At 41.7% G+C, this 24,742-nt stretch overlaps 1 protein-coding gene across 1 annotated transcript in view; it reads right to left on the reverse strand.

Moving 5' to 3' along the window:
• Nucleotides 1–6,450, reverse strand: part of LOC110527455 (inactive dipeptidyl peptidase 10) — a 66,657-nt gene extending 60,207 nt beyond the window's left edge. The window contains exon 1 of the mRNA XM_090240342.1: nucleotides 5,871–6,450. Within this exon, the coding sequence (XP_090096468.1) occupies nucleotides 5,871–5,927 (57 nt within the window). The 5' untranslated portion in view covers nucleotides 5,928–6,450. The remainder of the gene's footprint in view (nucleotides 1–5,870) is intronic.
• Nucleotides 6,451–24,742: the final 18,292 nt, after the last annotated feature.

Here is a 24,742-nt window from a genome sequence, read left to right on the forward strand (position 1 = left end):
AATAGAAAGGGGAGTGGGAGGCCCCGGTGCACAAGTGAGCAAGAGGACAAGTACATTAGAGTGTCTAGTTTGAGAAACAGAGTCCTCAACTGGCAGCTTCATTTAATATAACAAAACACCAGTCTCAACGTCAACAGTGAAGAGGCGACCCTGGGATGCTAGACGAAAAAAATTGCTTTTCTTTAGAAAAAACAAGGACTTTAGAGAGGGCTTGGCCGGTAGGGATATCCTTGTCTCATCGCGCACCAGCGACTCCTGTGGTGGGCCGGGCGCAGTGCGCGCTAACCAAGGTTGCCAGGTGCACAGTGTTTCCTCCGACACATTGGTGCAGCTGGCTTCCAGGTTGGATGCGCGCTGTGTTAAGAAGCAGTGCGGCAAGGTTGGGTTGTGTATCGGAGGACACATGACTTTCAACCTTCGTCTCTCCCTAGCCCGTACGGGAGTTGTAGCAATGAGACAAGATAGTAGCTTCTAAACAATTGGATACCATGAAATTGGGGAGAAAACGGGGTAAAATTAAAAAATATATATATTAAAAAAAACAATCAAAAAAAAAACAAGGACGTTTCTAAGTGACCCCAAACTTTCGAATGGTAGTGTATACAGAGGGGAGAACAAGTATTTGATACACTGCAGATTTTGCAGGTTTTCCTACTTACAAAGCACATTTTTATCATAGGTACATTTCAACTGTTAGAGCCGGAATCTAAAACAAAACTCCAGAAAATCACATTGTATGATTTTAAAGTAATGTAGTCCGTATTGCCCCAGGACAACTATAGTGTAGTCAATGAACAGAATTCTCACATAGGTATCCCTCTTTTCCGGGTGGGAGAGGGCAGAGTGGAGTGAAAATTCTGGCGGTATGCAAATTGGAGTGGGTCCATGATGTCTGGGATGATAGAGTTGATGTGTAATGATCAGCCTTTCAAAGCACTTACAGATGTGAGTGCTACAGGGTCATTGTGGCAGGATGCCTTAACTTTTTTGGGAACAGGAATGATGGTAGTCAGCTTGAAACGTGGGGATTACAGACTTGGAAAAGGAGAGTTTGGAATTGTCCGTGAAGACTCTGCCAGCTGGTCTGTACATGTCCTGAGGACATGCCCTGAGGACATGCCCTGGACTGTTGTCTGGCCCTGGCCCTGCGAGTATTGACAAATGTCAGCCTCAGAGAGAAAGCTCTTATGTCCCTATACCCCTTCCAATATCACAGATGTAAATGTACAGTATATCTGTGGCAAATATGTTAAGATAAACCAAATAAAAAAAATATATATATATATATATCTATACATACATACAGTTGAAATCGGAAGGTTACATACACTTCAACCAAATACATGTAAACTAAATTTTTCACAATTCCTGACATTTATTAATCTTCGTAAAAATTCCCTGTCTTAGGTCAGTGAGGATCACCACTTTATTTTAAGAATGTGAAATGTCAGAATAATCGTAGAGAGAATGATTTATTTCAGCTTTTATTTCTTTCATCACATTCCCAGTGGGTTTGAAGTTTACATACACTCAATTAGTATTTGGTAGCATTGCCTTTGAATTGTTTAACTTGGGTCAAACGTTTCGGGTAGCCTTCCACAAGCTTCCCACAATAAGTTGCGTGAATTTTACCTCATTCCTCCTGACAGAGCTGGTGCAACTGAGTCAGGTTTGTAGGCCTCCTTGCTCGCACACGCTTTTTCAGTTCTGCCCAGAATTTTTTAATAAGATTGAGGTCAGGGCTTTGTGATGGCCACTCCAATACCTTGACTTTGTTGTCCTTAAGCCATTTTGCCTCAACTTTGGAAGTATGCTTGGGGTCATTGTCCATTTGGAAGACCCATTTGCAACCAAGCTTTCTCTTCCTGACTGATGTCTTGATATGTTGCTTCAATATACACACATCATTTTCCTGCCTCATGATGTCATTCATTTTGTGAAGTGCACCAGTCCCTCCTGCAGCCAAGCACCCCCACAACATGATGCTGCCACCCCCGTGTTTTACGGTTGGGATGGTGTTCTTTGGCTTGCAAGCCTTCCCCTTTTTCCTCCAAACATGACAATGGTCATTATGGCCAAACAGTTCTATTTTTGTTTCATCAGACCAGAGGACATTTTTCCAAAAAGTACAATCTTTGTCCCGATGTGCAGTTGCAAACCGTAGTCTGGCTTTTTTTATGGCGGTTTTGGAGCAGTGGCTTCTTCCTTGCTGAGCGGCCTTTCAGGTTATTTATTTTTTTAAATGTTTTATTTATTTTACAAAGCAAGTCAGTTAAGAACAAATTCTTATTTTCAATGACAGCTGAGGAACAGTGGGTTAACTGCCTTGTTCAGGGGCAGAATAACAGATTTTTACCTTGTCAGCTCGGGGATTCGATCTTGCAACCTTTCGGTTACAAGTCCAATGCTCTAGCCACTAGGCTACCTTACGCCATGTCAATATAATACTTGTTTTACTGTGAATATAGATACTTTTTTTTACCTGTTTCCTCCATCATCAAGGTTCTTTGCTGTTGTTCTGGGATTGATTTGCACTTTTCGCACCAAAGTACGTTCATCTCTAGGAGACAGAACGTTTCTCCTTCCTGAGCGGTATGACGGCTGTGTGGTCCCATGGTGATTATAGTTGCGTACTATTGTTTGTACAGATGAACGTGGTACCTTCAGGCATTTGGAAATTGCTCCCAAGGATAAACCAGACTTGTGGTCGTCTGAAATTATTTTCTGAGGTCTTGGCTGATTTCTTTAGATTTTCCCATGATGTCAAGCAAAGAGGCACTGAGTTTGAAGATAAGACTTTAAATACATCCACAGGTACATCTCCAATTGACTCAAATGATGTAAATTAGCCTATCAGAAGCTTCTAAAGCCATGACATCATTTTCTGGAATTTTCCAAGCTATTTAAAGGCACAGTCAACTTAGTGTATGTAAACTTCTGACCCACTGCAATTGTGAAACAGTGAATTATAAGTGCAATAATCTGTCTGTAAACAATTGTTGGAAAAATTACTTGTGTCATGTACAAAGCAGATGTCATAACCGACTTGCCAAAACTATAGTTTGTTAACCAGAAATTTGTGGAGTGATTGAAAAACGAGTTATAATAACTCCAACCTAATTGTATGTAAACCTCCGACTTCAACTGTATATATTACCTTTGGTTAAGCCAATGAATTGTGTGCATTTCATTTTCATGGTAAGAAATGTTATTACTTGCCCAAACATAACACTTGCCTTGAACACATGATGCAGCCTTCTATGTCTCTAGCAGTGGAGGCTCCTCAGATGAGGAAGGGGAGGAGGATCCTCCTCAGTGAATTTTATAAAAATATAAATAGTGAAACATTAAAAAAATTATCCCTTTTAGATAAAACTATACTAAACATTTTCACGTCACCAAATAATTGACGAAAACACACTGTTTTGCAATGGAAGTCTGCATTAGCCTCAACAGCACTGTAAGGTAGCACCATGGTATAGCTGGAGGACAGCTAGTTTCCGTCCTCCTCTGAGTACATTGACTTCAATACAAAATCTAGGAGGCTCGTGATTCTCACCCCCTTCCATAAACTTACACAGTAATTATGACAACTTCCAGAGGATGTCCTCCTACCTATCAGAGCTCTTGAAGCATGAACTGACATATTGTCCACCCAATCAAAGGATCAGATAATTATTCTAGTACTGAAAGCATAAGCTGCAGGTAGTTAGCACTGCAGTGCATACAATGTAGTGAGTAGTTTATTCAAAAAGAGAGAATGACAATAGTTGAACAGTTTTGAACAGAGTAATTTCTTCAAAAATGAAGGATAAGCAAGAGAGAGAGAGAGAAAGATAGAGAGAGGGCTATAATTTAGTTTTTTTTCTCAATTTCACTTAGCTAGTGAATACAGATAGCTAGTTTACCTTACTCAAACACCCGGCTCAAACAGAGAGTTACCTAGCTGTCTATGGCTATCCAACACTGGAACTCTTCCAAGTCAAGGTAAGCTGTTTGTTTTATAAATGTATTGCCACCGGGGCCCTCCGGTGTAACTGCTAAACTGCTAGCTAACTGTACACTGTACTGCATGATTGTAGTGGGTTTACTAACGCGTTAGTTCAAGTATCTATGTTGACTTGACGTTAGCTGATATGGTGACAACCATGTTGGCTTTGTGTAGCCGTTAGCGGTTATGATATGAAGGTTTGAACGTTTTTTTCGTCCACAAGTGAAGGGAAAAGGTGAGAGGAGGACGGCGCGTAGATGCGAGAAGGAATTATGCAACCACTAAAGGTATCATGTTGTTTGTATGTCGCTGCTATGAAAGTGAACTGTGTTTGCGTGTGATCAGGGGTGTATTCATTCCGCCGATTCTTTCTTAAATGGAAGCAAACATAATGAAACTGGGATAAACATACCTGTAGTTGTCTAATAGAAATTCTCGTTTGCAACTGTTGGATCAATAGGGGACTTTTATCAATATATTCACCTCTATTTAATCTCAGATTCAAAAATGTTAATTAGCATCAGTAGACATCATGCAAGACTATAAATCGCTGCAAGCTCCTGCACGTTATCTCTAGCTGACACCTTTACCAAGAGGTATTGTGTCAATTTAAAACGTGCACAAGACAGTTCATAAAATTGTCTATTTAAAGTAATCTTGCCATTTATTCATTACGAACATTTAGCTAACATTTGATAGTTAATTCTAACCTTTGCCTCGATTCATCATTCTTGTCTAGATCATGATATGTAGTTCTTTATAATAGCCACATTTGCAGCTAATTAGTATTTCATTTTTGGGGGGTAAATACAGGCAAATATATTGATAAAAGTCAGCTTGTCCTAGAGAGATTTACACAGTTATCAAAACATCATGCCAAGGTGAGCCTACACGAAACACAGCCCTTATTTTAAGTGTTTCTAAAATCTCCTATGGGAAAAATGAATGGTGGAAAAATGATTGGAACCATTTCCCTGTTTAACCACTAGGTTTTATGGGTATTATGACTCTGGTACTCTATGCTTACAACCTAGATCAGCTAGATGCAGGCAAGATGCAGGCGATATATTGAATGTGTCAATGTCTGTCATCTCGATTACTCAAATTTCTCTCGACCTGTGCACCTGCATTGTAAACTTTCCTTCAAGGGATAGTTTGTAGCAACCTCATGATGGGTATAGGGAAAATTGGATTATCACGTATGTTACATTGAGCTGTGTGAATGGAATATGTTCATCAATTATGCTGTATCAATTATGCTGTAATAGAAAAAAGGCCATGCTCAAAAAAATTGTTGTCCTCCCTGATCTTAAACAGCACCGACTGCCACTGAATCCATTGGAGTGAATGTCTATGTTTTCAGACCATGCAATCACCGTTGTTGCTAAGAGACCAGTTGTGGTCCCTTTATTTTTGGTATTTCGGATGTTGATAAAGATAATATCCCTTTAATGTGCAGCCACTGTAATCATTTCATATGACAAGGTTTAATTGTTTGCGTGGTGTCTCGTGACAGATTTATAAATTACACACGTAAGATTGGGTTCTGGGTGCTTAGATTGTTTGAATAACTAGTTTCTATAAAGGCAGAAGCTGCGCAGATACTCATTCATCTTTCAAGTCCAGAAGAGACAACTTTTAGCCTGAGCAACGCACCATTGTGATTGACAGTGATGGAAAAAAATGGAGCTCTGAATACGATTGTTTGCACACACCTGTTCAAACCATTGATCACAATCCCATTATCATACAGGCAACATTGTAAGCCACAGGTGGTGATTAGGCTACTGCAGACTTTAGACATAGGAAGAAATATGACATGTATCTGAATGTATAAGTAGGTTGTGGACCTCATGCATTATAAAATAAACACACTTACCATGTCTTTAGATGATTGGCATGGTATTTGATGAGAGACGCAGGCGGTTTGATTCATCTTGGACACAGTTTCCTTTGACGGAGATAAAGACAAATTGATAAAGACAAATGAAATGTGGTCTAGAGTTTTCCAAGCTCAGGGTGCGTGTTGCTATCAAATGTGTTCTGTATCTAGAACATTTTGCAGTTCCTGCATTCGATCTTTGTTGCCTCCTGGTGATGAGTTTTTCGGTCGCTGCTCCTCTCTCTCCCTCTGTGAAAAATATATCTGACACACCTCCTCCAAAGCAGACTCTGAATATGTTACTGGTTTTACTGGGTTTGCTTCATGTAGAGAAGGGATAGTAAAAAAAAAAAACTAAGAGCTACAGCTGATTTTTTTATTTTTATATTAAGGTTATTCAGTTGTCAAGTGTTTTGTCTTTTTTGGTTCCTCTGAATTTCAGAAGTAAGACTTGAAATTAAAGGTTTCGGCATTAAGTATGTCATGGTTGAGACTAAAATACTGTAATGCACCTCTGAAATATTGTTCTGTTGCCTTCACTGATCTGCTTCGAGGACCACAACCTGAACATTGCAGTAGCCTAGTACATGTCTCACAACGTTTCGCTCACATTCCTTGAAGAGCTACCCTTTAGATGAAGTCCCATTGGAGAAAATAAGACCTTGATTGTAAAACATGTAGACTGAAGGATTTCTGGCATGCCTACACACTGCCTGAATATGTACATGGGGAGCTATCTTTAAGATGCTCAGGCAGTTCCTAAAGGCATGTTGAGCCCCAGTCCCTTGTAATGCCCTCTCTTTCCAAATACACGTTGCATTTACTGAATGGTCGTCATCTACACGTGGAAATGATGTTACTGTAAAATAAATCAACAGAGTATGTTTGGTTATCACATTCATGGGATGTGCATTGCACTTGCTGAGATGATCCCTGACTGCTGTACATTAAGTATACACTGATTGTACAAAACATTAAGAACACCTTCCTAATATTTGAGTTGCAGCCCCCTTTTGTCCCTCAGAACAGTCTCAATTCGTCGGGGCATGGACTCTAACAAAGTGTCGAAAGCGTTCCACACGGATGCTGGCACATGTTGCCTCCAACGCCTCCCACACTTGTGTCAAGTTGGCTGGATGTCCTTTGGGTGGTGGACCATTCTTGATACACACGGGAAACTGTTGAGTGTGACTCCAGCAGCGTTACCATTCTTGACACACACTGATTGAAGTGGTTTTAACAGGTGACATAAATAAGGGCTTTCACCTGGATTAACCTGGAATGTCTATGTCATAGAAAGAGCAGCTGTTCCTAATGCTTTGTACACTTAGTGTACATATTTAAGGACAACCCATTGGGCATCAGTTAAATGTCTAGTTTTGATTTACATTTGGCTGAGTTGTCAACAAATGTGAATTCAACGTGAATTCAACATTTCGTTAGAGTTTGCTTTAAAGTTGGGTACAAAATTCCCTGATGTTGGTGGCTTTTTGCAAATCCAATCAGTGTTCCACATTGATTCAACGTCATCGCAATTTTTGTTTATTGTTGAAGTGACGTGGAAACAATGTTGATTCAACCCGTTTTTGCAGAGTGGGAAATGAATCATTGCCAGCCTCTTCACATTCTTATGTAACTAACAATACTGCTGCTGTATCAATGAGCTATTAGGCATATCATCATGAGGAAAAATAACCAATACCTCAAAGTCATGAAGCTGGGGGAGGTAATATTAATGCATGTAAATACTATTCATATGACTATTATTCACAGTTCAGACAGCACAATTATGTAAAAAAATATATAAGTATACCAGTAGGTTTTCACGTTGTAGCACTTCCATTTAGGATTTCATTCATCGGCAACATTAATAATTGCCACATTGATCCTAATATTTCCCTTTTTTTTTATTTCACACTGAGGTGAATTTTTATTATGAAGAGACACACATGGAGAGGAGGCAGTGTGTCAACAGAGTGGGCTGAAGCTGAGAGAGGACTCAGAGGATGAATACTGGCATAATTATAGAGAATACATGTTGATCTCCAAATAGCAGCAGTGCAAAAACCACTCTCCTCAAACCAACACTGACACTTACATTACAGGACCAAATGTATGTGGACACCTGCTCGTCGAACATCTCATTTCAAAACCATGGGCATTAATATGGAGTTGGTCCCCATTTGCTTTTATAGCAGCCTCAACTCCTATGGGAAGGCTTTCCACTAGATGTTAGAACATTGCTGCAGGCACATGCTCCCATTCAGCCACAAGAGTATTAGTGAGGTCGGGCACTGATGTTTGGCAATTAGGCCTGGCTCGCAGTCGGCGTTCCAATTCATCCCAAAGGGGTTCGATGGGGTTGAGGTCAGGGCTCTGTGCAGGCCAGTCAAGTTCTTCCACACCGATCTCGACAAACCATTTCTGTACGGACCTCGCTTTGTGCACGGGGGCATTGTCATGCTGAAACAGGAAAGGGCCTTTCCCAAACTGTTGGCACGAAGATGAAAGCACAGAATAGTCTAGAATGTCATTGTATGCTGTAGCGTTATGATTTTGCTTCACTGAACTAGCCCTAACCATAAAAAACAGCCCCAGACCATTATTCCTCCTCCACCAAACTTTACAGTTGACACTGTGCATTCGGGCAGGTAGCATTCTCCTGGCATCCGCCAAACCCAGATACGTCCATCGGACTGCCAGATGGTGAAGCGTGATTCATCACTCCAGAGAACGCATGGTGATCTTAGGCTTGCTCGACCATGGAAACCCAGTTCACGAAGCTACCGCCAAACAGTTCTTGTGCTGAAGTTGCTTCCAGAGGCAGTTTGGAACGCGGTAGTGAGTGTTGCAACCAAGGACAGATGATTTTTAAGTGAGCGGTCCCGTTCTGTGAGCTTGTGTGGCTTACCACTTCGCGGCTGAGCCGTTGTTGCTCTTAGATGTTTCCACTTCTCAATAACAGCACTTACAGTTGACCGCCACAGCTCTAGCAGGGCAGAAATTTGACGAACTGACTCATTGGAAAGGTGGCATCCTATGACGATGCTACATTGAAAGTCACTGTGCTCTTCAGTAAGGCTATTCTACTGCCAATCTTTGTCTATGGAGATTGCATCCTCGATTTTATACACCTGTCAGCAACAAGTGTAGCTGAAATAGCCAAATCCACTCATTTGAAGGGGTGTCCACATACTTTTGTATATATAGTGTAGCAAAACGCATGCAAGATTGTAACATTAAATAAACCTTGACGCTATGCCTCCGAATGATGGAGATACAGATATTCCCCCCAAAATGTAAATGTATATAATGTATACAAACTGACTAGCTAAAATCCTTGCTAGAAAATATTAGCTAGCTAGTTAGCTAGCAAGCTGAGTAGCTAGCTAGCAATCGTGGGCTTCATCTGCTAACCCCAAACAGCACACCTGACACTGTTTTCACACACGTTTATTATGTGTAGGGAAATTTTTTATTAAGAATCGAGCTATAACTCATGTCAAACTACTCCAAACATCATCCAAGATACAAGGAGACCATTATGACTGACCCTTGCTGACATTTTCACTCTAATACCTCACAGGAAGCAGTACTACTCTTACCAAGCATACGATAGGACCGAGTAGGTGCACAGCTGACCTCAGCTAAAATGACATCTAAATGCCACTAAAGTGGTCAGTGGGCTAAATCAGGGTCACACAGTAATTCTTGGTAGTCTTGAACAAATCTGATTTTCTGATTTGAAACAAAAGTATACACCTCACACATATGGTTATGGGCTTTAAAAAAAGACAACTATACCATACCAGTTATAACGTTGAAATGTATTCAATTTTGAGTTTGCATCCAAATATTACCACAGCCACGGGAAGTAGGGGTGCTGAACATGCAACAATTTCAGCGATTTTACTGAGTTACAGTTTATATGAGGAAATCAGTCAATTGAAATGAATTCATTATGCCCTAATCTATGGATTTCACATGATTGGGAATACAGATATGCATATGATTATCACAGATACCGTAAAAAAAATGGACCTCACAATAGGTCTTAGGATCTCGTCATGCTATTTTTGTGCATTCAAATTGCCATCTCTAAAATGCAATTGTGTTCATTGGCCATAGCTTCTGCCTTCCCATACCATAACCCCACCGCCACCATAGGGCACTCTGTTCCCAACGATGACATCAGCAAACCGCTCGCCCACACGACGCCACCTGGTCTGAAGTCGTGAGGCCGGTTGGACGCACTGCCAACTTTTCTACCACGTTGGAGACGGCTTATGGTAGAGATATTAACATAACATTCTCTGGCAACTGCTCTGGTGGACATTCCTGCAGTCAGCATGCCAATTGCACGCTCCCTCAAAACTTGAGACATCTGTGACATTCTGTTGTGTGACAAAACTGCACATTTTAGAGTGGCCTTTTATTGTCCCCAGCACAAGGTGCACCTGTGCAATGATCATGCTGCTTAATCAGCTTCTTGATATGCCACACCAGTCAGGTGAATGGATTCTCTTGACAAAGGAGAAATGCTCACTAACAGGGATGTAAACAAATGTGTGCACAAAATTTGAGCAAAATAATCTGGGTCCTTATAGTATGACTCATGAAACATGGGACCAAAACTTTACATGTTGCGTATATATTTTTGTTCAGTATACATTTAGGAACAAAAATAAAAATCACAAAAGCAGTGCACTGGGCCTTTACTAGTCCTGTATTAGCAGACCGATATAACCTGTCCCCCCCCCCCACCCCCCCCCAAACTACTTCCTGCAGCTTTGAATATTACACTTTATATACATCACATCACAGAAGACTGAAATATAACAAAACTTTTTGACCCAGAAATACTGGATTTTTCATAGTTTTATTTTATTTATAATCCTTATTAATTATGAAATCTATTAATAACATCCCACCCATGAGGCCAAAGTGGACGCTTTAGGTCATTTAATTCAGGAAAGGGGTACTCATTGCAGTCTAACATTCTAAATCCCAGCACCTAAATCTTTATGGTCTTTGATGATATGGTATGGTTATGATAATATTTGAGTAGGCAGAGTGTTTGACAAATACACTATGGGAGTTTCCATTCCATTCCATTTTGCATGCATCTATCACAGAGAAAATACGCTTATTCAATGTATAGAGGCATACACACTACACCCTTTTTGCTTTAGGAGGCTGCTCAGGAAGATGTGGGTGTCTGTGTGGGTGGGCGGTAAATCACAAGTCCATCCAATTGGAAAGGACTGGTAACTAAGACAAATTACTGGCATGAATTCTTCACAGGTTTTGTGATTTGAATGATACATTTCAGTTGAAATTACACAGTACACAGAATGTCAGTAGGTGTTTGAAAAATATATTTTAGTCTGCATTCAGATGAATATAGGATCATTGACCTTCTATTTGGTTTAATCAGTTGCATGTAGGCCAGTTATGCTGCAATTCAGCTTTTAGCTCCAAATGTGTACTATTCAAATAAAACCTGTATATATAATTCACTCAAGACAGTCATGTTAAGTACTTTGATTGACTTTATCACAGATCATGATACATTACTAAAGCACAGACCAATGAACCCTTCAGTAATGTTCAAAAGAAAATACATCTCCAAACATTTAGGGTGAACACCCACTAACAATACCATGCCAAACTGAAAAGCCTTTAAAAAAAAGAATACGATTAAAAACGTGCCAAAGCTGTATCCTGATTCTATTGAATGTGTGCACCCATTTATTTAAATTCAAGATGAAAGACAGTGAAGGGTAGCCAAATACAATTTTGACAAGGATCAATTCCTGAACAATTTTAACAAAAAGGGTTTGAGAAGGCCCTTTTACGTCTTTACAGTGGGGCAAAAAAAGTATTTAGTCAGCCACCAATTGTGCAAGTTCTCCCACTTAAAAAGATGAGAGAGGCCTGTAATTTTCATCATAGGTACACTTTAACTATGACAGACAAAATTAGAAAAAAAAATCCAGAAAATCACATTGTAGGATGTTTAATGAATTTATTTGCAAATTATGGTGGAAAATAAGTATTTGGTCACTGACAAACAAGCAAGATTTCTGTCTCTCACAGACCTGTAACTTCTTCTTTAAGAGGCTCCTCTGTCCTCCACTCGTTACCTGTATTAATGGCACCTGTTTGAACTTGTTATCAGTATAAAAGACACCTGTCCACAACCTCAAACAGTCACACTCCCAACTCCACTATGGCCAAGACCAAAGAGCTGTCAAAGGACACCAGAAACAAAATTGTAGACCTGCACCAGGCTGTGAAGACTGAATCTGCAATAGGTAAGCAGCTTGGTTTAAAGAAATCAACTGTGGGAGCAATAATCTCCCTCAATCTGGGGCTCCACGCGAGATCTCACCCCGTGGGGTCAAAATGATCACAAGAACGGTGAGCAAAAATCCCAGAACCACACGGGGGGACCTAGTGAATGACCTGCAGAGAGCTGGGACCAAAGTAACAAAGCCTACCATCAGTAACACACTACGCCGCCAGGGACTCAAATCCTGCAGTGACAGACGTGTCCCCCTGCTTAAGCCAGTACATGTCCAGGCCCGTCTGAAGTTTGCTAGAGAGCATTTGGATGATCCAGAAGAAGATTGGGAGAATGTCATATGGTCAGATGAAACCAAAATATAACTTTTTGGTAAAAACTCAACTCGTCGTGTTTGGAGGACAAAGAATGCTGAGTTGCATTGAAATAACACCATACCTACTGTGAAGCCTGGGGGTGGAAACATCATGTTTTGGGGCTGTTTTTCTGCAAAGGGACCAGGACGACTGATCCGTGTAAAGGAAAGAATGAATGGGGCCATGTATCGTGAGATTTTGAGTGAAAACCTCATGTCGAAACGTGGCTGGGTCTTTCAGCATGACAATGATCCCAAACACACTGCCCGGGCAATGAAAGAGTGGCTTCGTAAGAAGCATTTCAAGGTCCTGGAGTGGCCTAGCCAGTCTCCAGATCTCAACCCCATAGAAAATCTTTGGAGGGAGTTGAAAGTCCGTGTTGCCCAGCAACAGCCCCAAAACATCACTGCTCTAGAGGAGATTTTCATGGAGGAATGGGCCAAAATATCAGCAACAGTGTGTGAAAACCTTGTGAAGACTTACAGAAAACGTTTGACCTCTGTCATTGCCAACAAAGGGTATATAACAAAGTATTGAGATAAACTTTTGTTATTGACCAAATACTTATTTTCCACCATAATTTGCAAATAAATTCATTAAAAAACCTACAATGTGATTTTCTGGATTTTCTTTCTCATTTTGTCTGTCATAGTTGATGTGTACCTATGATGAATATTACAGGCCTCTCTCAACTTTTTAAGTGGGAGAACTTGCACAATTGGTGGCTGACTAAATACTTTTTTGCCCCACTGTATACTGTATCGTGTCTTCATTCACCACCACAGATTGCTCTTGGACAAACCTCGGAGGAACACCAGAGAGATAAAGGACTAGTGGACCATGTGAAGTCGTCTGGACGATTAAACCAGGACCTGGTAAGAACAATCAAACATTTGGATAAGCAATTCAATTGGATAGCCGTCACCCACCAAGTAAAATAGAAAAAGAATCATCAACCAACAGGTCAAGTTGCGATTCTCACCTGATGACTTCAGGAGAGGCCGAACAGTCTGATGGTGGATTGATCTTTCAGCGAGTTGCTCCAATGACCTTGCTTCAGGAATTGTTTCAGACGTCTGGTCTTGGTCATGGGCCATTGAAGGGGAAAATGTTAAATACACATCCAATTCAGCTTTGTGGAACCTTTAATAACAGCACAGCATTCAAACTGTTTTTTTTATATATTTAAAAATGCACTTACCACTTACTTAAAGTCTTCAGTTGGCGACAGGCAAGGAGCAAAATTTCACGATGCCACTTCGGAACAATCCAAACGCAAACCAATTGTTCACCTGCCTGAGCCAAACTAATGTTATGAAGAATTGTTAAATGAGCCATGTGCCGCCTACCATCTTCATCCAATGTCTAACAAGCTCAAAACTTCTTCAGTCCAGCATAAATAAATATAACGCAGGCCAGACACGGAGTCCTACTCAGTTCACCATTACTTGAAGACCTAAATATTGCCAATATTAGTACAATCTATTCTACCAAATGGAAATTAGACACTTTTTGATAAATCACATTAATACCAAAATGATTACTTTGTTAGCATGCACGGGTAAAGTTAAGAAACTTTGACGAACAAAAAGGTATGTCACATCATGTTAGTCAGATGTGTCAGTCATGCTTAGGGAGTGTCATCATCCCTGCTGGTGTCCTCAGCTAAACCCAGGACCAGTAATAAAACACAAGCATAAGTTACAATTAGTTCATGTGGCCAATGTCCATGACGTAATTTGGATACACTGACATAACACGTACTCATTGTGTCATATTTCAACCAGAAGGCAGGAGAACTCAGGGATTATCGTGGGAATAACTCCCGACTAAGATCTATTCTTTAAGCCAGACGCGAAGAGAAGGGCCGGGGAAACAGCCCTTATGAGGAAGTTATACACGGTAATTACTGGGTTCGAGGGTCTTTATTGCTTTTTTATGAAACAGGTTGTTTGGATCCATATTGGTTGATAGCAGGGAGTTATTCACCACAATTACATTATTTAGCAGATGCTCTTATCCAAAGCAATTTGCAGGAGAAATTAGGATTAAGTGCCTTGCTCACAGGCACATCAACAGATGTTTTTACCTAATCAGCTCAAGGATTCAAACCAGCAACATTTTGGTTACTGGCCCAATGCTCTTAACTTCTAGGATACCTGCCACCCTATCTCCGGGTAATGCCTGTTAACAATCCCGGGGTAATGTCTGTTACCAGTTCCATTTGAATTATCATTGTGCATCTACTGTCCATCAGCCCAGCAAGACAATTCATAAACTTAGTCTCCTCTGGAAAAAAGCATCTAGATATTATTTCCCCATGCTACAAGCCTAGCATTTGGTTTGCAAAAAGTTTGTCTAAACCTTGCTGCCTGACTCTCCACCATGCCATAGAGCAGGGGTTTTCAAACTTGTCTTGCCCAGGGATAACCGCCCAGACAAACCGGCGACCCAGAGATCCCATCGTCTGTTAGCAAAAAAAATATCTATTCACGTTTTGTATCATCATCAGGTGAATGCAGGGGAGAACGACTGCCCCCTCTCATTGAATCCACAGAAGTTCAAGGCCAAACGAGCTGCTGCTGGCATTGCTAACAGAAAAAAGGATCCCCCATTATAGTGAATGGAAAAATTGCCATCTTTGTGGTCAATACTCTCCATGAGACGCCATCTTAACCGACTTCATTAGGCTTCAGTGCGCTATTCAATCTTCTTCACATAGGAATAAATGGTGTCACGTGATTGATGGCTTTGTTCATTCATATATAGTCATTGGGGGAATGATAATAGCAAGTAGAAGTAATAAACATTTTAAAATTAATATATTTGGTAGACAGTTTCATTATTTGACCTCCCCACAGTTCTTTGAAAGAGGAAGTGTAAACTCTAACATAGTCTTTTAGAAAAGTATCTTGGCAGCATAGAGAAAATATTTCTGTTGTAATGCACATTTTTTGCAATTCTAGAAAATGTTTCATTGATCTGAGAGAAGATTTTGCAGTTCAATATATATATTTTATGTGTGCTTTCTATCTGGTTTTGGTCATTTAAGTTGACACTGAAAATGTTTTTCTATCCTGAAAATTACCACTTAGACGGCCCGCCCCCTAAAACAAATATACTGTAATGAGCTCCAATGACTGTAATTTTCTCCATATTAAAGGGATAGTTCGAGATTTTGGCAATGAAGCCATTTACAGTATCTACATTTGTACACATTTGATCCACAATACTATTCTGTTGCAGCTAGCGATATTCATAAAATAAAACTGAAAAAATATTTTTCAACCCAAAACAATTTGCAGACCACCGACAGTACCAACGCGGACCCCGGTTTGAAAACCCCTGACATAGAAAATGAACGTGATGAGACTGACAGTTTCTCTGAGCCAGGTGAATTCATTCATCAGAATCATTATAATGAATGTGGCAATTCAAACAAAGGTCAAACAAACAAAAATGCACATAGTTTTCTGTCATTTCAGCTGCTTGATGTGATTGTCTGCCAGCCTTAGTTGTCTAGCTAGCAAAGGAAAAGTAGCTAGCCTGCATAAAATATTTATTTTTGTCTTCTTAGAACTCCTTATGTCCTTATGGATAGCAACCATGCCAGTAGAATTGACAACCAGCCGTTTGGCTAGCAACTTCAGAATCTCAGAACTAATGATTTTATTTTGCCCGGACTATATCATATGGTGGAAGGATGAAATCAAACTGAATATGCTCATTTAAATAACGTTTTTAATGAAAACATGTCGTCATTCTCCTCTCACGTGATGGCGGCTATACACGTCGTCAGCTTGGAGAGAGAGAAGCTCTCAGGATTGCCACGTTACAATTAAATGTTAGTCATTTAGCAGACGCTCTTATATTATGCATATATTTTCGTACTGGTCCCCTGTTGGAAATAAACCAACAACCCTGGAGTTGCAAGCACCACGCTCTACCAAGTGAGCCACACAGCATTACTGGCTTCAGCATCAGCTTTGGCGTTGAGGACGACAGTCTTCTCGACCAGCTGGGCTGTGACTGTCCTTCTGGGACGGTAGCAGGGCCTTCTTGTTAAACCCGGGAGCAAATCAAATGGTATGTGTCACATGCTTCGTAAACAACAGGTGTAGACTAACAGTGAAATGCTTACTTATCGGCCCCTCCCAACAATGCAGAGAGAAAAAAATAAAAAATAATAGAAAGTTAAAAACAAAAGGAATAAATACACCATTAGTCATGATAAATTACCTATATACAGTACCAGTACCGAGTCTTTGTGCAGCGGTACGAGGTAATTGAGTTCGATATGTACATACAGTGCTTTTGGAACGTATTCAGACCTCTTGACTTTTACCAGCAGAGAGAGTCTATCACTTGGGTTGCTGGAATCTTTGACAATTTCTAGGACCTTCCTCTGACACCGCCTGGTTTAGAGGTCCGGGAAGGCAGGGAGCTCAGCCTCAGTAATGTACTGGGCCGTACGCACTACCCTCTGTGGCGGCTTGCGGTCAAAAGCCAAGTAGCTGCCATTCCATGCGGTGATGCAGCCAGTCAAGATGCTCTCAATGGTGCAGCTGTCCTCCGTTTTCTGTAGTCCACGATCAGCTCCTTTATCTTGTCGACGTTGAGGAAAAGGTTGTTTTCCTCGCAGCACACTACCAGGTTACAGCATCATTGGTGATTGGGCCTAACACCATCGTGTCATCAGCAAACTTAATGATGGTGTTGTGGTCGTGCGCGGCCAAGCAGTCATGGGTGAACAGGGAGTTCGGGAAAAGATTAAGCACGCACCCCTGAGGGGCCTCCGTGTTGAGGGTCAGTGTGGCGGATGTGTTGTTGCCTACGCTCACCACTTGGGAGTGACCGTCAGGAAGACCAGGATCCAGTTGCAGAGGGAGGTGTTCAGTCCCAGGGTCCTGAGCTTAGTGCTGAGCTTGGAGGACAGTAGTTTCATGTTTTCATGTCACATGCACAAGTTCAGTGAAATGCCTTTCTTGCAAACTCAAAACCCAACAATGCAATGATCAATAACAATATAATACTACAAAAAAAGACTACCTAAATATGAAAAACACAATAAGTAAGTAAGCATACCATATACAGGGTCATTTCCAATACCATATTTACAATGTGCAGGGATTCTTTTTATTTTTTTTTATTTCACGTTTATTTAACCAGGTAGGCTAGTTGAGAACAAGTTCTCATTTGCAACTGCGACCTGGCAAGATAAAGCAAAGCAGTTCAACACATACAACAACACAGAGTTACACATGGAATAAACAAACATACAATCAATAATACGGTAGAAAAATCTACATACAGCATGTGCAAATGAGGTAGGATAAGAGAGGTAAGGCAATAAATAGGCCGTGGTGGCAAAGTAATTACAATATAGCAATTAAACACTGGAATGGTAGAATGTGCAGAAGATGAGTGTGCAAGTAGAGATACATGTGGTGCAAAGGAGCAAAATAAATAAATAATTACAGTATGGGGATGAGGTAGATTGGATGGGCTATTTACAGATGAGCTATGTACAGGTGCAGTGATCTGTGAGCTGCTCTGATAGCTGGTGCTTTGAGCTAGTGAGCGAGGTAAGAGTCTCCAGCTTTAGTGATTTTTGCAGTTCATTCCAGTCACTGGCAGCAGAGAACTGGAAGGAGAGGCGGCCGAAGGAAGAATTGGCTTTGGGGGTGACCAGTGACCTGCTGGAGCGCGTGCTACGGGTGGGTGCTGCTATGGTGACCAGTGAGCTGAGATAAGGCGGGGCTTTACCTAGCAGAGACTTGCAGATGACCTGGAGCCAGTGGGTTTGGTGTTGAGTATGAAGCAAGGGCCAGCCAACAAGAGCGTACAGGTCGCAGTGGTGGGTAATATATGGGGCATTGGTGACAAAACGGATGGCACTGTGATAGACTTCATTCAATTTGTTGAGTAGAGTGTTAGAAGCTATTTTGTAAATGACATCGCCGAAGTCGAGGATCGGTAGGATAGTCAGTTTTACGAGGGTATGTTTGGCAGCATGAGTGAAGGATGCTTTGTTGCAGAATAGGAAGCTGATTCTAGATTTAATTTTGGATTGGAGATGTTTAATGTGAGTCTGGAAGGAGAGTTTACAGTCTAACCAGACACCTAGGTATTTGTAGTTGTCCACATAATCTAAGTCAGAACGGTGGGCAGGTGCGGGCAGCAATCAGTTGAAGAGCATGCATTTAGTTTTACTTGCATTTAAGAGCAGTTGGAGGCCACGGAAAGAGAGTTGTATGGCATTGAAGCTCATCTGGAGGACAGAGTCGAAAGCCTTGGCCACGTCGATGAATACGGCTGCACAGTAATGTCTCTTATCGATGTCGGTTATGATATCGTTTAGGACCTTGAGCGTGGCTGAGGTGCTCCCATGACCAGCTCTGAAACCAGATTGCATAGAGGAGAAGGTACGGTGGGATTCGAAATGGTCGGTAATCCTTTTGTTAACTTGTCTTTCGAAGACCTTAGAAAGACAGGGTAGGATAGATATAGGTCTGTAGCAGTTTGGGTCTAGAGTGTCTCCCCCTTTGAAGAGGGGGATGACTGCGGCAACTTTCCAATCTATGGGAATCTCAGACGATACGAAAGAGAGGTTGAATAGGTTGATACTGGAGTGATGGAGGTAGACATGTATCGGGGTAAGGTGACTAGGCAACAGGATATAAGATTAACAGAGTAGCAGCAGCAGCTTGTATGTGAGTGGGTGTGCGTGATTGTTGAGTCAGGATAAATGTACGTGCATATTATGTGTGAGTGAGCAGATGATGGAGTGAGTGTGTGAGTGTGCATAGAGTCAGTGCAAAACTAAAACTAAAAGGTCAGTAAGGTCATCTCAGATAGTGTGTGGAGCGATTCTGTTAGCAATTTATCAGTCTTATTGCTTGGGGATAGAAGCTGTTCAAGAGCCTGTGTGTGACAGACTTGATGCACCGATACCACTTGCTGTGCGGAAGCAGAGGGAATAGTGTATGGCTTGGGTGGCTGGAGTCTTTAGCGATTTTCCGGGCCTTCCTACCACAGCACAGTGATTGCAGCCAGTCAAAATTCTCTCAATGGTGTAGAACTCCTTGAGAATTGTCAAGGCCCATGCCAAACCTTTTCAACATTCTGAAGGGAAGAGATGTTGTGCCTTCTTCGTGACTGTGTGCGTGTGTTTGGACCATTTTAAGTCTTTAGTGACTTGGACACGAAGGAACTTGAAGCTCTCGACCTGCTCCACTGTAGCCGATGTGGATAGAGGCGTGCCCGCCCACCCCGTTCCCTTTTGTCCACGATCAGCTCTTTGGTCATACTGACGGTGAGGGAGAGGTTGTTGTTCTGGCACCACACTCCCATGTCACTGGCCTCCTCCCTGTAAACAAACTCATCGTCACCGGTGATCATGCCTACCACCGTCGTGTCATCAGCAAACTGGATGATGGTGTTGGAGTCATGCATGGCCATGCAGTTGTGAGTGAACAGAGAGTACAGGAGTGGACTAAGCACACACCCGCTGTGGGGCCCCTGTGTTGAGGTTCAGTGTGGTGGAGGTGATGTTGCCTAACCTCACCACCAGGGGGCGGCCCGTCAGGAAGTCCAGGATCCAGTTGCAGAGGGAGGTGTTTAGACCCCCTTTCCTAACCTTGGTGACAAGCTTGGAGGGGACAATGGTGTAGAACGCTGAGCTGAGAACAGCGTTCTCACATACAGTGCATTTGGAAAGTATTCAGACTTTCTCACATTTTGTTACGCTACAACCTTATTCTAAAATTAATTAAATAAAAAATGAATCCTCATCAATCTACACACAGTACCCCGTAATGGCAGTGAAAATCGTTTTTTAGACATTTTTGACAATGTGAAAAATGTGAAAGAGAAATACCATATTTACATATAGTACCAGTCAAAAGTTTGGACACACCTACTCATTCAAGGGGATTTATTTATTTTACTATTTTCTACATTCTAGAATAATAGTGAATACATAAAAACTATGAAATAACTCATATGGAATCATGTAGTAACCAAAAAGTGTTAAATATATATATTTTATATTTGAGATCCTTCAAAGAGGCCACCTTTTGCCTTGATGACAGCTTTGCACACTCTTTGCATTCTCTCAACCAGCTTCACCTGGAATGTTTTTCCAACAGTGTTGAAGGAGTTCCCACATATGCTGAGCACTTGTTGGTCGCTTTTCCTTCACTCTGCCATCCAACTCATCCCAAACCATCTCAATTGGATTGAAGCTGGGTGATTGTGGAGGCAAGGTCATCTAAATCAGCACTCCATCAATCTCTTTCTTCGCCAAATAGCCTTTGCACAGCCTGGAGGTGTGTTGGGTCATTGTCCTGTTGAAAACAAATGATAGTCATACTAAGCGTTAACCAGATAGGATGGCGAATTGCTGCAGAATGCTGTGGTAGACATGCTGGTTAAGTGTGCCTTGAATTCTAAATAAATCACTGACAGTGTCACCAGCAAAGCACCCCCAAACTATCACACCTCCTCCTCCATGCTTCACAGTGGGAACCACACATGCAGAGATCATCCATTCACCTACTCTGCATCTCACATGGCTGTTGGAACCAAAAATCTCACATTTGGACTCATCAGACCAAAGGACAGACTTCCACCAGTCTAATGTCCATTGCCCGTGTCTCTTGGTCCAAGGAAGTCTCTTCTTCTTATTGGTGTCCTTAAAAGTGTTTTATTTGCAGCAATTCAACTATGAAGGCCTGATTCACACTGTCTCCTCTGAACAGTTGATGTTGAGATGTGTCTGTTTCTTGAACTCTGTGAAGCATTTATTTGGGTTGCATTTTCTGAGGCTGGTAACTCTAATGAACTCATCCTCTGCAGCAGAGGTAACTCTGGGTCTTCCTTTCCTGTGGCGGTCCTCATGAGAGCCAGTTTCATTATGGTTGAGAGAATGACAAGAGTGTTTAAAGCTTTCATCAAGGCAAAGGGTGGCTTCTTTGAAGAATCTCAAATATAAAATATGTTTAGATTGTTTTAAAACTTTTTTGTTTACTATGTGATTCCAAATGTGTTTTTTCATAGTTTTCTGTTTCCATTGATCATCCTTGAGAAGTTTCTAAAACTTGATTGGAATCCACCTTTGGTAAATTCAATTGATTGAAACACACCTCTCTATATAAAGTCCCACATTTGAAAGTGCATGTCAGAGCAAAAACCAAGCCATAAGGTCAAAAGGAATTGTCCGTTGAGCTCCGAGACAGGATTGTGTCGAGGCACAGATCTGGAGAAGGGTACCAAAACATTTCTGCAGCATTGAAGGTCCCCAAGGACACAGGAACCTCCATCATTCTTTAAAGGAATTCGTTTGGAACCATCAATACTCTTCCTAGAGCTGGCCACCCGGCCAAACTGAGCAAGCGGGGGAGAAAGGCCTTGGTCAGGGAGGTGACAAAGAACCCGATGGTCACTCCGACAGAGCTCCAGAGTTCTTCTGGGGAGATGGGAGAACCTTCCAGAAGGACAACCATCTCTGCAGTATTCCAGCAATCAGGCCGTTATGGCAGAGTGGCCAGACGGAAGCCACTCCTCAGTAAAAGGCACATGAAAGCCTGCTTGGAGTTTGCCAAAAGGCACCTAAAGAAACAAGGTTCTCTGGTCTGATGAAAGCAACATTTAACTCATTGGCCTGAATGCAAGGTGTCACGTCTGGAGGAAACCTTGCACCATCCCTACGGTGGTGGCAGAATTATGCTATGCGGATGTTTTTCAGCGGCAGGGACTGGGAACTAGTCAGGATCAAGGGAAAGATGAAGGGAGCTAAGTACAGAGAGATCCTTGATGAAAACCTGCTTCAGAGCTCTCAGGACCTTAGACTCGGGCAAAGGTTCACCTTCCAACAGGACAACGACCCTAAGCACACACCCAAGACAATGCAGAAGTGGCTTCGGGACAAGTCTCTGAATGTCCTTGAGTGGCCCAGCCAGAGCGCGGACTTGAACCCGATCGAACATCTCTGGAGAGACCTGAAAATAGCTGTGCAGCAATGCCCCCATCCAACCTTAAAGAGCTTGAGAGGATCTGTACAGAATAATAGGGGAAACATACCAGATACAGGTTTGCCAATGTTGTAGCGTCATACCCAAGAAGACAGTTTTTGCTCTGTCATTATGTGGTATTGTGTGTAATTTGATGATAAAAAATAAACAATTGAATCCATTTTAGAATACGGCTAAGGTAACAAAATATTGAAAAAGTCAAGGGGTTTGAATACTTTCTGAATGCAACGTAGGTATTCCTCTTATCTAGGTGGGTGAGGGCAGTATGGAGTGCAATTGAGATTGTGTCATTTATGGATCTGTTGGGGGCGGTATGCAAATTGGAGTGGGTCTAGGGTGTCTGGGATGGTGGAGTTCATCTGTGCCATAACCAGCCTCTCAAAGCACTTCATGATTACAGAAGTGAGTGCTACAGGGCGATAGTTCTTGTGGCATGAAGCCTTAGAGTTCTTATGGGCAGGAATAATGGTGGCCATCTTAAAACGTGGGGATTACAGTCTGGGACAGGGAGAGGTTTAAAATGATGTCTGCCAGCTGTTCTGCGCATGCTCCGAGAATGCACCCCGGAATACCATCCCTTGGCCTTGCGGATGTTGACCTGATTAAAGACCTTTCTCACGTCGGCCTCGGAGAGCGAGATCACCCAATCCACACGGCCCTCACACCTGGCACGATCTTGTTGTTGTCAAAGCATGCATAAAATTAACAGTGTGTCGGCACTTCCACCGCGCTGGAGTTAGCACACCAGTTGGTGTTGATGTAGAGGAAAACCCCTCCCCCCTAGATGTCCCCGACTCCACTGTCTTGTCCGCCTGGTGAATGGAGAATCCATCGAGTTGGATAGCCATGGGGGGTATCTTGTCCGAGAGCCATGTTTCAGAAAAGCAGAGAATATTGCAGTTTTTAGAGTTGGAAACTTGGCATCTTGCTAGAGCTCTGACTTTACAACTAGAAGATCACTGATGTCATGATTGTACCTTATATATATATTTGTTGAGTTCCCAGTTGTCTTGAAACCACCATCATTCCTGAGCACAGAGTCCTCCCACATGCTGACCTCTGACGTCAACTACTAAGAAAATGACCTCAATAACAGCATTTTAGGCAGTTAAATGTACCAACAAAACATTTGTATTTAAAAAAATCTATTAATATGGTTTTTGAACACTAGAATTTCTTTACAAGCATGATACTGTATTGCCATTAGCCAATCAATGTTTCTCAACTAGTTCAAGCACGTGACTACAGCCAACTGGTATTTACAAATAAATTGCAGTGATTTCTGTCCAATGTGTCACAAAAATGCATTGGTGAGGGAAATTATGGCTTGATTAAACCATTTTTAGCTGCAAATGTGCAGCGATTGGTTAAAATCGCGAGCCCTCTTTTTGAAATGCGGTGATCAGACAGTAATATTGAAGTGATTTGACTGTTATTGGGCAGTTTTCATTTGAAAAAATTCCTGCCTGTGTAAGTGGGCGTTCCCTCTTTTATATGAGCATGCCAGAGATTGGGCGTTCCTATGTCCAGGCATTGCTGACGCATACCAGGGGCCTGTTGCACAAAAGTAGAATTAAGACATCCGGGATAAATGACTCAGCTGAGCTCAATGAAGCCAAAACATGTGCGTCCAGGCTTAATTGGTTGCACAAAGACTAAGCCAGGATGAGCAGACACGGATTCATTAAGCCAGGTGAAACCAATCCTGGATAGGTGCGCGCTCACGGCTCACTCAAATAGACCCCGCCACAGATCACAGATTAACTGATTTACCATGGCAACTAGAGCCGCGTACTTTTCCCCGTCGGAAGCACAAATCCTCATGGAGGCATACGAGGAGGTAAAAGATATAATTAAGAAGAAAGGCAACACCGCCACAGTGATAAAGCAAAGAGAAAAAGCGTGGCAAAGTATTGCAGACCGCCTGAATGCGTAAGTAGTGCACAATTACACACTCACCGCTCCGCTGAAACATCACAATTACAATTCAAATATTTAATTCACATCTCCAAAAATGCAGTTGTACTGTAATTATGAAACGGTTAATTTTTTTTATTGAAATGCACTGCAGATATGAGTGAAATTGTGTAAAGTAACTCCATCACACTGTATAAAGCTATGATAAAAATGTTGATATTTTTACTGAAAACAAGACAAAAATACCAAGTAATT

The sequence above is a fragment of the Oncorhynchus mykiss genome, chromosome 7, assembly GCF_057628025.1.
Source record: "Oncorhynchus mykiss isolate SJ-2025 chromosome 7, ASM5762802v1, whole genome shotgun sequence".
NCBI lineage: Eukaryota > Metazoa > Chordata > Actinopteri > Salmoniformes > Salmonidae > Oncorhynchus > Oncorhynchus mykiss.